This window comes from Mustela erminea, chromosome 9, assembly GCF_009829155.1.
Source record: "Mustela erminea isolate mMusErm1 chromosome 9, mMusErm1.Pri, whole genome shotgun sequence".
Lineage (NCBI taxonomy): Eukaryota > Metazoa > Chordata > Mammalia > Carnivora > Mustelidae > Mustela > Mustela erminea.
The window spans coordinates 3,301,831-3,316,315 of NC_045622.1; the positions used below are offsets into that span (position 1 = coordinate 3,301,831).

General features: G+C 41.0%; 1 protein-coding gene across 12 annotated transcripts in view; it reads left to right on the plus strand.

Annotated features, from left to right (window-relative positions):
- Window positions 1-14,485, plus strand: part of GRIA4 (glutamate ionotropic receptor AMPA type subunit 4) — a 381,150-nt gene that overhangs the window by 126,152 nt on the left and 240,513 nt on the right. For all 12 annotated transcript variants that reach the window (XM_032357837.1, XM_032357836.1, XM_032357835.1 and 9 more), the window contains exon 4: window positions 12,896-13,135. In XM_032357837.1, the coding sequence (XP_032213728.1) occupies window positions 12,896-13,135 (240 nt within the window). The remainder of the gene's footprint in view (window positions 1-12,895; window positions 13,136-14,485) is intronic.

The following is a 14,485-nucleotide window of genomic DNA, read 5'->3' on the forward strand; positions in this document are numbered from 1 at the left end:
ACTATGAAATCTCTGGAAAAAGTTCTGAGCATTCAAAAAGCTTAATAATGTAACCTTGACAAAGTAGCCATAGTGGTTCATTATTTCTATTTTTGTGTTTTCCTTCTTCATGTGTGGCCCCAAGGTCTGACAATTGTTTTTTGAAATTTGGATATAAACAAAATAATATATCAGAACATAAAGGTTTCTCCATTCTAGAATATAAAATTAGAACCAGAAGTCAGGCACTAGTAAAAAATCATAAAACAGCTGGTTTAATTATATGTCGTGAGATATATACTATAGATCTATATATCTATATGCACTATAGATACTATAAAAATAGTATCTATTTTTATGTACACAGAAACTACACCATGCAGTTGCTCAGTATTTCCATCTAGTCATGGTACCTGTAAATTCTCTCTCAAGATTATATGCAGTGCATTTTAGAAAGGCACAATTACCCACCCCCCAAAAAAAGGCATAAGAAGCATTGGATACTATAATCTTATTTGTCTGAGTTATATGTGTATTTGTCCTTTTTAAATGATAGCTGAAGTTTGGTTTGCTTTAAGAGGTGGCTTTTTAAGAGAAAGCAATTTTCCATAATCCTTTAAGACCTCCGATTTCCATGAAGTATATGCATTCTTATATTGCCTTTTCCACTAGCAATCAAGGTGTAATGGTCCAAACGTCCTCAGCAGAGCAAGACAGAAGAAATGTCTAACCAGTCATTTTCCTTCAAGGGGTAGAGTAGAATGAACTTTGGAATCAGACCTGGGCTAAAAATTGACCTTTCCCTGCTTAGATGTATAAACTTATACAAGTTGCATAACTTCACCAAATTTTATTTTCAACAATGAAAAAGAAAAATGGAGAGAATAATACCTACCGTACAGGCCTGCCGTGAAGTTTGAGTGAGGTCATGCTTACAAAATGACTATGGCAGAACCAGACATACAGTAGATACTCACTAGTTGTTAGGGTTTCTTCCCATCCCCTTGCCCAGCTAGCTCCTTGGATGTCTTCTCCATGCTCTGGATGTGACACTAGAACGCTGGGTGTGGAGCTTTGGCCTAAAGCACAGAGCAGGGAGTTGGTAATGGGTTACCAATGTATAAGCTGTGACTTCCAAGGAAGTTAAATGTAAATTCTCATTGCTAAATTGTCCCATCTTAAATCCAATGGGGCAATGTTTTCTTTTATCAAAACACAATTTTACATGTTAGATTTGCTTTCGATGACTGTTCGTTCCACTTAAAAGATTAGGACAAATAGCTTCACAGATCCCGAATACCTTTCACACACAACCCCACTTTGCCTCTGTTCATTTTGCTATTCATTCAGCAAATATTTATTGACCACCAACTCTGTGCCAAGCGTTATGCTGAATGCTGGAGATGGAAAAGCAGGATGAGAGAAGCGGTCAGTCCTTGCCGTTATGTCCTGGTAGTACAGACAGGCATGAAACCCATGTCAAAATTCTGCACCCGAGCAAGGAATGACACTCCAGTTATTCTACTGGGGAAGCACCATATTCATGAGAACAGTTGTTTCTGAACCCCACTCCAGTAGCTGTCAGATATTATTCCATTCCATTTTTAATTGAGGTTATCCACGTCCATGATGTTTGGAAATGATTTTCAGGAAGACAGCTGTGTCTCCTCTGATGAAGAAAAGCTTTCAACATACTATTTAGACCCTTGAAGAAGTTTCTCAAGCATACAGAAAACTCTGCTGCAATTATGCCTCCCAGTTATATAGTATAAAATACAGATGATGACGCGAATGTTTCCATTAAGGAGCCACTTAGAGGTAAAACTAGGTTCCAAATCCTTCAATACCGAACAGTATATCACTGGGTGTCTTGGCCCCCTGCATTCTTCTCTATGGCTGGAAGTTGAAACTGAAGAACCAAACACACCTGTTAGGATTTAGGTGCCCTTTGGAATTGGTTTCTTCCTCTCCTCTCAACTTCTTTCCTTCTAAAGACTTACTTGTTGGAGTCCTTATGGTTATATATTAGGAGTATAAAAGAATCATATGATCTTCACAGCACCCAGATTACTGCTAGGACAGCCAGTTTTACACAGAATGGAGCCTTGCTTCTTGTGCTGAGTGTTGCAAATAGCCTTCTGCTTATTCCTTTATAGGCCTTGGAAGCAAAATGAGCCATGTGTTTCCATTATGATGGCCTGACTCTGGAAAGAAATGTGCAAACAAGCCTGTATATTTTTACTGAGCTCTCAATTAGTTTAATTTAGAATTGAAATATGCTTTCTAGCTGAGATGTCACAAAGCTGAAGGGGGAGCATGTGAGGGCTGTGCAAGTGATTATATCTCATTGTGGTCTTTGACGGCATTGTCCAGAAGCATCTTCAGAGAAGACATCTGAGAAAGTGGAAGTACTTAATTGTGATAGAATTAAAGTGAAATATTTTTGTGGTATTTGCATTTCAACTTGTCATTTATAGTGATTAGCTTCAGTAACTTTATGTACTGTAGCTAACCACCACTTACAAGTCTAAGAAAATTAGCTTTTACATATTAATAATCTATGATAATGCCTTAAGGGCATAAATTAATGAATTCTGGGCCCAGCATGCTCTATCCACCATCTGATTGAGCGTTTTCAAATCCAGATATGAGCAGTTCATCATTTTCATATCAAATAATCAGAGAAAGAGGGAAGATGCTTAACTAGTATGTCCTGACTTTGTAAGGTTTTCCAATAGACTGTTGGCATTTTAAGAGATATTATTTTAAAAATCCAGATATGTGACAAGATGTCTTTTTTTTTTTTTAAAGATTTTATTTATTTATTTGACAGAGAGAGATCACAAGTAGGCAGAGAGGCAGGCAGAGAGTGAGAGAGGGAAGCAGGCTCCCCGCTGAACAGAGAGCCCGATGCGGGACTCGATCCCAGGACCCTGAGATCATGACCTGAGCCAAAGGCAGCGGCTTAACCCACTGAGCCACCCAGGTGCCTCAACAAGATGTCTTTTTGAAGAAAGATACATGGCAGGATTCTTAAAAAAAAAAAAAAAAAAAAAGGTAGAAATTAGGTAGACACAGGGTGACAACAGTACCAGGACAGGCGAGGGCCAGGCGAGGAAGCATTTCACACACAGCTCAGGCTCCGCTGTGCTGGAGGGACTCCCCGCCTGACCATATTCCAGCCAAGTCAGAATTAAGTGTATAGAAATGATAATAGAACATCACCATGATGAATGCATAAAACATAGATGATTTTGTCAATGGTAAGAGAACTGTCTCGTTACCCAAGTGTTAAATTGTTTAAAAAAATTAATGTGTAGTTAAGATTATAATTATTTTCCTTATAAGGAATCATGAAATCTCTATGTCATAATAGCAGGCAGTCTTCAGGAACTAAGCTTTAATTAAAAACAAATGGTGAGTGGTACCTATGTGGCTCAGTCATTAAGCATCTGCCTTTGGCTCAGGTCGTGATCCCAGGGTCCTGGGATCAAGCTCTGCATCAGGTTCCCTGTTCAGCAGGAGGCTTGCTTCTTCCTCTCTTGCTCCCCGTGCTTGTGTCCCCCTCTCACTATTTTTTCTCTCTGTGCCAAATAAATAAATAAATAAATAATCTTTTAAACAAAAAACAAATGGTGAACAGATGTCCAGTCAAAAGGGAAGGGAGGATGCCCCTAGAGACTGAAAGTAAGTTACCTAGACCATGGGTTGGGGGGACTTAGCTTCCAGAGTCCACTCAGCAACAAGGAAGTAGATTTTTGTGGTTACTGGCCAGTCGTTCCACACTCTCCCAATCTCTCTTCTGTCTTTACTGCCTTTACCAGAGACCATGATTCCATTCACTCTGCCAGCATTCAGGGAGCACTTTCCATATGCCCATTCCAGAACCTGAGGTTGCCTCAGTGGATGGGCTGCCAGATTCCCTTTTCTTGCAGAACTCCTGACATCCTGAAGAAAAGAGGTAAATAAGCCATCAAATAAGTAAGGTAATTTCAAATAGTGGTAAGGGCTAAGCACAATATAAAAGAAGGTCACAAGCAAGAGAGTGACTGGAGCTGTAGGAACCTCATTTCCTAGAGGAGTCAGGGAGAGGCTGTTAGGGAGTTGACATTTTCACTGGGACAGGAATGGTAGGAAGTACAGCCAAGGGACAGTCAGGCCAGAGAGAGCAGTTAGAGCCAAGGCCCTAGAGTGGATGGGAAAGTGTATTTAAGTAACAGAAAAAGGGAGAGTCTGGCTTAGTCTAGTGGGTGAGGGGGGCAATGGTGGATGAGTTTAGGGAAGACAAAATCATTAGAGCTTTTAAGGCCACAAGGAATTAGTTAAATCGGATGAAAAGCCACTGAAACTTTAAGTCGGGTTGGAGTGCCATCTTACACACTCTCTGCTGAGTGGGCAATGATTGGGAAGGAATAAAACTGGGAACAGGAAGTACAGTCTGGAGACTTTACTAGTAGACTGGGCAGGACACTGGCAGCATAATAGGGATACAGAGGAGTGAGTGGATTTTGATATATTTTAGGTATTTTAGAAATGAAACCATTAAGATTTGTCATGATTTCAATGTGGGGTAGAAGGAAGGTAAGAATCAATAATATTTTTATAGATGGTCATGCTTTTTATTTGGATGGGGGAAAACAGACACAAGATTCTGGAAGAAAAATAAAGGGTCTGTTTTGGCCCAGCTGGGTTTCAGGTGCCAAAAAGACAACAAAGCAGAGATGTCAAGTATTGATGTTTGGGTCTGAACTCATAAGAAAGAACAAAGCTGAAGTTATTAATCAGGGCATTCTTGACGCATGAATGATATTTGAATCCCTAGAAATAGATGACATTATCTAAAGAGTGTAGAAGTGCTCTTTCATTACTTAAAGATTGGTCAGACAGGGAGATGCAAGCCAGGAAACTGAGAACCAGCATTCAAATAAGAGGAAATTTCAGGAAAGGGTGCTGTTGGGTAAGCCAAGAGAAAATTTTGCTTCAAGGAGTAAAGTTGTAAACTCCTCATTATTATTCCCTTTGGTTACTCTTCTCATGTTGTGCCTGAAGGAAATCATGAATTTCTAAATTGTTGCCACTGCTAGTGCATATTTCCATATTTTTCTTCTGTCAATATTCATTAAATCTTTCACTTTGTTTTGTCATCCCACTCAGTAAGGTCTTACAGGGCACTTACCATGGCCCACGTGCTGTGTGTTAGGTTGGATATTGTTGTGGCTAAAATAGGAAGGGTTCCTTATTATCAGGCGGTTTGTAAGATATTTTATGTGCTCTTGGTTTCCTCTCCTACCCTCTGCAATTATTTGTAACGTGTGCCACTTTTTGACAGCTTTATGGAATCTCACTGTTGCAACCTTGCCTCTCATATTGATGCAAGTAGGAAACTATCAACCACACACATCTCAGCTTATCTTTTAATCTGTGAACTCCATGGAATGAAGTACCTTCCCTACATCTGCTCATCTCATTCAAGGCCAGCTTTGTATGTGCCCTGGGCCCAATACATTCTGTCTTTCTGGACCTTCTTTAATTATTACCCCTTTCTCTTCTATATCCTTTCTCCTTCTCTGATGGCTCCATTTCTCAACCAGTAAACATGCTCGTATTTGTCCTATCCTCTCTCTCTGTCTCTTATCTGTCACTGAGATAGACGATAAATATATGTACTCTGTAGTCATGTTTCCTTGAAGACAAATTTAGCATTACATCATTAATGAAGACTACATCTTTTTGGTATCTAATCCAATTGTTACTAGGATTGTGAAGATTTATTACTTATATTTATTTATTAAATAACTTAATAAAATAAAAGATTTTTTTAAATAATAAAATAAAATAATTTAAATTTTATTATTTAAAATAATAAAATAAATTAATAAAATAAAAGGGTTTTTTTAAAGTAATAAAATAAAGATTTATTACTTATATTCTAGGATTACCTTTTAGAAGTTGGTATGTCCAGGGGCATTTGGGTGGCTCAAACTGTTAAGCATCTGCCTTTGGCTCGGGTCATGATCTCAGGGTCCTCGGATGGAGTCCTGCATTTGGCTCCTTGCTCAGTGGGGAGTCTGCTTCTCCCTCTCCCTCTGTCCCTCCTCTGGTTCACAAGCTTTCAGGGACTCTTCAAATAAATAAAATATTCAAAAAATTTTAAAGAAAGAAATTGGTACATCCAGTAACAGGATCTCTGTAGTACATGTTTGCATAGGGCATAGCATTTTGATGTTTTGGTGATAGGTTTTTGTTTTTTTTAAAGCACCTAATAACCAAATGCCATATAGTGACTCTCTGTGCTTCCACCACTACATTTATATCCAAGCAACTGGCATATATTTGTTTCCCTAACATTTCTAGATATTATTGGACTCTGATGTGGTTTAAATATGATCTTTAATCAGAAATAGAAATATTGGCAACCTGCTTGTTGGTTTCTATATCTTTAATCACTATTCAAACCTAACCTCCATAGACAAGTAACATTTCCTTCAATCCATAGCCCTATGGCCTATGGGCTAAGCTAAGGACTCCTCTGTGCTTCCTCATAACCTCTGCCTATCACTTACTGTGTTCACTATCTTGAAGCATCAATTTGTATCTGGCTACTTAGAATGTGAACCTCTTCTCAGTGGAAAACACTGTATTAATTGTATTTTGTTAGAAATGCTTAACACAGTGGCTGTAATAAATTAGGCAGCATATAAGCATTTGTTGAATGAAACGATGAGTGGTAGTGTTAAATCTACCTTTTTTTCCTTTTTTTTGCAATACATTCTTTCTACTACAGATTGATTAAACACCAACAAACACTTTTTACACTGCTTTATGCAGTTTACCCAAACCAGTAAACAGTTCTGTTTACATTGAAAAATGGATAGCTTAATCATGCAAATTCAAATATCTACAAGGCTGGGGATAGATAGATATATAGATAGATAGAGATAGATATATAGATATAGATATATAGATATAGATATATAGTTTGGGGGGCGGTGTACGCTACACATCCAACATGGGGCTTAGACTCATGACCCTGAGGTTGAGAGTCCCATGCTCTATGACTGATCTGGCAGGCACCCTCACAGGGCTAGGTTATTTTTTTAAAATATTGTATTGATTTATTTAACAGAGACAGAGATATCAAAAGTAGACAGAGAGGAAGGCAGGCGGCAGGGGGGGCAGGAAACAGGCTCCCCGCTGAGCAGAGAGCCCGATGTGGGGTTCGATCCCAGAACCCTGAGATCATGATCTGAGCTGAAGGCAGAGGTTTAACCCACTGAGCCACCCAGGTGCCCCAGGGCTAGGTTATTAACAGAAGTACCTGGAGTGGCATAGTAGAAATAGGAAGTGGTTGGGTTTGCAGCCCAGCAGACATCTAAAGTTCCAAACCCAGCAGAGAACTCCAGTAAGACGGGAGTTCAAGGATGTCGGATTTAGGATGTAGTTGGTCATCAGCACACTTGATGAAAGTGGTTCTGGTGGCTGGGAAGTAGATGAGCCAAATCAAATGAGTTGGAAAACAGTGTAAGTAGAAAACCTTATCAACAAAAGTGCCTGGAGAAGGATAGGAGGGTAAGAAGCGGTAGGTGTAGAAGGTTGTTTGATAAAATGAAGGACAGCTGGGCTTATTTTCGGAAGTTGTATAGGGCGGAGGAAGCCTGCAGAGGCAGGAGAAAGGGAAGAGCATCAATGGATCGCTGGCCTGTGCTCTTCCTACATGCGCCGCGGTGGCCGGTGAAATTCAGCATATCACTTGGATTTATGTCCCATGACTTGAGAAACACTGAGCTAAGACCACGTCATTTGATTTACATGTGATGGAGGGCTATAAATCATCACAAATTATATGACAGATTGACTTGGCTTGGCATCTGGAGTGTGGCATCTGGAACAGAATGGGGTGACTACCTGATGAAAAGACAGATCTAATTAATTGACACCATCAGGTAAAAGATGAATGAATTATTACGATGTGTTTATATTATGTGTTATTTACATAATAACTTGATCTTAGTGATCTCATTAGTGAAGCAGAATATAGAATATGTGCTTAAAATTTTGATTGGATTATTTCCTTGGAAGTCTTATCCTGATTAGTGTTTGTATCCCAAAATATGTATCTATCTAATACCATCACATCTCTTTAGTGACTAACCATTACATTAAAATTCAGCTTGCTCCCCTCTCATGTATGCATTTCTGAACACACTGATACTTACCTTATTTTATTTTCATTAATTTGTGTATGCATACAGATAGTTCAAGAAGTTCCATTGTTTGAATAATTATCTGTATACTAAGCAACAATAGACGTCATAAGACATAATCAAGTGAATTTTGATTTGAGTGTTTGCAAAAGCTAGATTCTAATACTAAATCTGGAAATAATTATCTTTTAAAATTGGTATCTATTGATCAAATGAAATACTATCTAAGGGATCATATAGAGATAATATTGAACATTTGATTGACCATCTATCCACATACATAGGAAACCCAATAACCCTCACCTACCAAGGATATAATTCTAGATTAAACAGACCAAAAAATAATAATAATAATCAAATTAGTACTACTAAACCTGGACATTTGCAAAGGAAAACTAAAATGTGAGTGACAAAATACAGCCAAAAGCAAAGTTATTAGTCTAAGACTTTTTACAGTTTCTAAATAAGTGTATTAGGAGAATGACAAGTTGCTGTGAAAAAGAGAAGTTAGATGGATATTTATGATGATGCAAATGAAGAAAGCAGACAGAAGATGATTAAATATCAGAAAATACTGTTTATTGAGGAACAAGTGGAATAAATTAAGTTAAAATGCTATGGCAAGCACCAGAGTAGTGGAAAGTCATAATGATTACATTGAAAAGAACACAGTAGGAAAGAAAAAATAATCAAGGAACTTTGTATAGGGTATATTAGTTGTTTTGGGCCTTCTTAAATAGCATAATACTATTTGCACATAAAATGTGATGTTGGAAGCAGCTCAGTATTTGAAATAGAGGAAATCAGAAGTGCTGTTCAGCTTTTTTGGGGGAAAGGGGTGCCACCCTTTCCTGTTTCATCAAAGGTTCTCCTGCAAAGCTAATGAAGTCCTCTTAGGAAACTAGTGGGGTTCCTCGAAATGGAGTTTGGAAACCAAAACTTGACAAAGGTATGGTTTTAAAATGCAATAACAAAGAATTAAGTATTTACATAATTATACTCCGTAATACTATAATTATACATGCATATAATACATTATATGTATAACTGTCTTAAAGTACATGACTTGCTTACATTTTCTTTTCTTTTTTAAAGATTTATTTATTTATTTTAAAAAGAGTGGGTGCTCATCCTGGGGGGATGGACAAAGGGAGAGGGAGAGAGAAACTCCAGCAGACTCCCTGTTGTGCCCGGAGCCCAATAAGGGGCTCAATCCCACGGCTGAAGCCTTAAGCCACAGTCAGACACCCAACTAACTGTGCCACCCAGGTGCCCGCTGTTTGCTTAACAGTTTCTTGAACAACCACTAAAATCTGTGTGTATGTTCAGAACTAAACTGAAAGCCAGTGTCTTAGTTTTGAGTTCTAAAGCTCTTCAACTTTTTTCAATAAAGTGAAACAAAAATTATTTGAACCACATTATTTGCTGACTAAAGATTAAGAGTGGGCCCTCAACTTGTATGGAAATCAAGGGAACAGGACAATATGAAAACTTTATAAGGGAGCCAAGGGACTCCTAGTTATACACTAAGTGTACAGCACTTACATAAATACATCCAAAGCCTTGGTGGAACTTTCGCAAGGTTAACAGCTGATCCAGCAACTTGATTTATCGGAGAAGGTCTCTTAAGTTATAGAAATTAATTGAATTGAAACACTAGGTACCCAAATGTTACATCATGCTGTTTCTTATACCTTGAAAGAAAATTTCAGCCAGTCACACCGTCAGAACAAGTCTTCCAGTTGGTCAGATTACTTAGGTGATCAAATTGTAGTTCCTGGGCGAGCATAGAATTAGAATTGGATGTTTTTCCTTCATGGAATTTATAAAATCTACTTACAGGGCACCTGGGTGGCTCAGTCAGTTGAGCATCTGCCTTAGGCTCAGGTCATGATCTCAGGGCCCTGGGATCGAGCCCCGCATTGGGCTCCCTGCTCAGCAGGGAGCCTGCTTCTCCATCTACTCCCTGCTTGTACTCTCTCTCCCTATCTCTGTCTCTCTCTCAAGTGAATAAAATATTTCAAAAAAAAAAAAAAATCTACCACTTACTAATTATCTCCTGTATAGCGTCATGGTTTTGTATGCATTATCTTATTTAATCTTTGGCATATTATATATTTATAATTGAGACAATTAAGATTAAATAATTTAGCCAAGGTCACCTGGCTAACAAGTAAAAGCACTAGGATTTAAACTGTTTAGCTGAGTTTGCAGTCATTCCCTTCTATTTTAAAGTCTAGTCTATCCTAGTCTTGTCCATTTGAATATTGATGCTGGTTCCTTAGTTAGTTGTTACTTTTTCCAGAACTTATACAAGATCTCTTAGAACATATTATCTACAAAAGACCAGAAGCATCCCTTTTCTGTTAATTGGTACCTTCTGCTATAGTTATATTGCTCAGACTCTATCCCTAATTTCAGAGGTATAATAAACAAGAACAGAAGAAACACTGCCAGGTTTTATTAATTTATCTTATTTAATTATGCCTCATAATTTCCTAAAACCTGGATATTGTAGAATATGGGTATAAATGTTATTAGGATAATTAATTTTTTTCCAAGAGCCTATTATTACTTCAACAAAGCAAAATCTAATTTCTTTGTATTACAATAAACTACTCCTAATACCTCTAGATTATCTAATATCCTCGGCTTCTTTATAAACTTAGCACTTAAAAGTAGTAACCCAAATCAGAAAACATCAACATTTTAGAGAATTAAGGACATTTTAAACTAGCGGTATAAGACAAAGAAAAATGGGACCTTTCACCATATGTCGTAAACTATAAGAATTTGGATTTCAGTGATGCTTTCCTTCTTAAACAGAAAAAGTATTTTTTTAATGCAAGCCTGTATCCTTTAAAAGGTAAATTAGAAAAAGTTACCCAAGTTAGGACTAGGATTCAGTCATGCTGAAGAAGGGATTAAAATGATGCTAGGAAAGAATCTTGAGAAGAGGTGTTTGTGTGTGTGTGTTTGTTTCTCTTTATGTATTTGTCTCATTGTTCTTGCAACAACTAGGAGCATAGACAGGAAAGAGAAGGAGGCTGTGCACCTGTTCACCGCAGGTTCTTACTGCAAGAGGACTTGGTTCTGTTGGGTTTTGAAATTGTCTTGTCTTCACTTTATAGCCTACCTATAAGCTGCACAGCTCGTCACAATACCGCCAAGTATCCAGGGCACCCCAGTAGTGATTTTCCAGAGAGCTTAACTTGTGTTCACACGTGGTTCTAGAGAACTCTAAGGTTGTGAGGGGGAAAAAATGACAACGACAACTGCAACTGCAAAAAAACAAAAAAGCCACAAAGTATCGAATTTAGGTAGATTTATCTCCGTTTTATTTTAGTTATTGTTCTTTCATTTGGAGCATATTCCTCTGTCTTCTCTTTTCGTTCGACTTCGTGTGTTTGTTTCTGTGAGCTAGGCGAACGACTACCTTTCCTGAAGTTGAAGGAGGGATCCCATGGAAGGCTGTCCCCAGTGTAGACTGTGTGTGTTGGGGGGTCCCCGGTGGGATGGCTGCAGGTGAAGTGGGCACTGGCTGCGGTGGTCCCCAGGCTCTCTGCACTGAGGGTGCCCCGGGGGGGACTGCAGAAGCTGAAGCTGGTGAAGCGGGACGCCTAGCCCTCCAGGAACTTGGGGTAGGGCGGCGTAGGCCATGCCCTGGTGGGGTCGGAAGCACGCGCCCGCAGCTGTCCGGAGCTCGAGGAGTGCTGGGCGCCTTTTTCACCTTATCCCGCTGGCTGGGGGTGCCCCGCCGTGCACCACGCTGGGCCCTCGTTGGTGAGACGCCTGGGAATGGTGCGGGCTGGGGGTGCGGGGCGCACTGAGGCGGCAGGCCAGCCCGGCGGCGCCGACCCTGCCCCGTGGGATCGAGGTGGCGGGGGAACGGCAAGCGTGGGGCTGGCTGGCCTCGGTCTCAGGGTTGTTCCGGCAGCTTCCCCCGCTGTTCAGTGGAGCTCTAAGGCTGGGTCGTTTGTATGCTAGTTGCTCTTTTAAACTGCGGGTTGTTTTCCTGTGCCCGAGGGCATCTGGGGCTAGAGCCAGGGCTCGCGGAGGCAGCAGGCCGGCCGCGGCGCCGGAACCCGGTTCCCGTCAGCACCAGGCGCTCGCCAGGTGGACGCCAGTGTAAACAGTGGCGCTCGCCAGCCTCTGGAGCTGGAGAGGTTCCAGCCGCTCCCCCGCTGCTTGGCAGGGTTCTAGGGCTGAGGCCTTTCTGTGCCGGTTGCTCCTTCACACCCGGCTGTCTGTCCGCGCCCCGCAGGGCGCACGGGTCGGCTCCGGGTCCCTCCGTGCTCGCACAGCCGGGGCTTCCCCGTGTCAGCGCCTCCTCTCTGTCCCTCTCTGCCTGGGGTCCTTCTGGCTTGTGGGCAGGAGCGGCTCCACTGCGCTCTCGGTTCTCGTCTCGGAGGAGCGGCTGTCCAGGTCGGTGTCGACGCGAGGGGCGGGGCGAGCGCCGGCTCTTCCTGCGGCGCCAGCGCGGGCTCTTCCTGCGGCGCCATCTTGCACCGGAAGTGCAGATTGGCTCGGTGAGGAAGCACTCCTTCGTGGAGGACAGGATTAATTATACGCTTCAGTTTTACTCTTTCCTGATGTGGCATTCCCAGATGTCCGCATGACTCAGACTTCTTTTAGCCTCATAGACGGTTGATGTGGAAGTCAGCAGGTTGAGAGTGTGCTCACAGTTGTGTGGTTTTTTTCTTTTCTTTCAGTCTGTTCCCAGTACTCCAGAGGAGTTTTTGCGATTTTCGGACTCTATGACAAGAGGTCGGTGCATACCTTGACCTCATTCTGCAGCGCCTTACACATCTCCCTCATCACGCCCAGTTTCCCCACGGAGGGCGAGAGCCAGTTCGTGCTGCAGCTGCGGCCGTCCCTGCGGGGCGCGCTCCTGAGCCTGCTGGACCACTACGAGTGGAACTGCTTCGTCTTCCTGTACGACACGGACCGGGGTGAGTCCGCGCTGCGCGGCCGAGCGCTGCTCTCGGCGCGCCGCGACCCGCCCTGGTGTCGCGCGTGCGGCGTGCCGAAGTGTTTGGAGCCGGAGTGTGGCTGGGATCAGCAAGTGCGCGATGCGTATGATTAGTGAACTTTGCCTGACTGGGCCACAGTCCGTCATTAAACAAGCTCCAGACGCGCAGGGTGGTGGGTGAGGAAGCCATGCTCTGTCACTTGGCCGAAATAAAAGGATTCCGTGAAAATGTCCGTGATGGTATTTCAAGTACGATCAGGAAGTAAACAGGTCTTTTACCTCGAGTGCAGATGATTTAAGGTCATCTTAATGATGATTTAAGGTCTTGGAAGATCTTAAGAAAGTTGCAGGTTGAGTTTTGTGTCTACTTCTGTGTATCTCAAATTTTATTTTAAAAAAGGGAAAGTAGCAGTTTGGAAGCATAGCATTGAGTTTGAAGTGTAGAATTTTTTAAATTAAATTCCGTTAGCCAGCACAGAGTACATCATTAGTTTCAGATGTCGTGTTGAAATGTAACCTTGAGTACTTGAAGCGTCATGTCAGTGCAGTACGGATTCGGTGGGAGGGCTTGTGCGCTAGGAACCTTTACTTCATCAGGCTGTGGAGATCAGTAAGTGACACTGTTCCACTCATGCATTGGGAAAACGGGGTGAAGAATGTTGGATTATTAACAGTTCATTCATTTGTGGGCCTGTTTGAGATACTCTGACTGTATAGTATAAGACATAACTTACGAAGTTCCCATATTCATTCTTTTTTTTTTAGTTTTTTTTTTTTTAATTTAGTGACTACAATGGTAGCAACATATTACATTACAATTTAAACAGCAAGAAAACCCCTGTGGGTTTTTGTCTTCAATCTTTTTTTTTTAAAGACTTTGATTTTTTATCAGAAGTTGGAATAATTGGGCGCCTGGGTGGCTCAGTGGGTTAAGCCGCTGCCTTCGGCTCAGGTCATGATCTCAGAGTCCTGGGATCGAGTCCCACATCGGACTCTCTGCTCAGCAGGGAGCCTGCTTCCCTCTCTCTCTCTCTGCCTGCCTCTTCATCTACTTGTGATTTCTCTCTGTCAAATAAATAAATAAAATCTTTAAAAAAAAAAAAAAAGAAGTTGGAATAATTGAAACTGGCAACATTTTAAGAATATCCTTGAATAGAATTCTATCTACAAAGTGGGTAAGATAATAAATATAAGACAATAAATAAGCAAGATAAGTCTTGAAAATATTACCTTCAAAAGTCCAAACATAATTTCCTATACTCAGAGATGGTATATATCATATAAAATGTCACAGTGGTGGTCTTAGTACATTGCTTATATTAGCATTCTT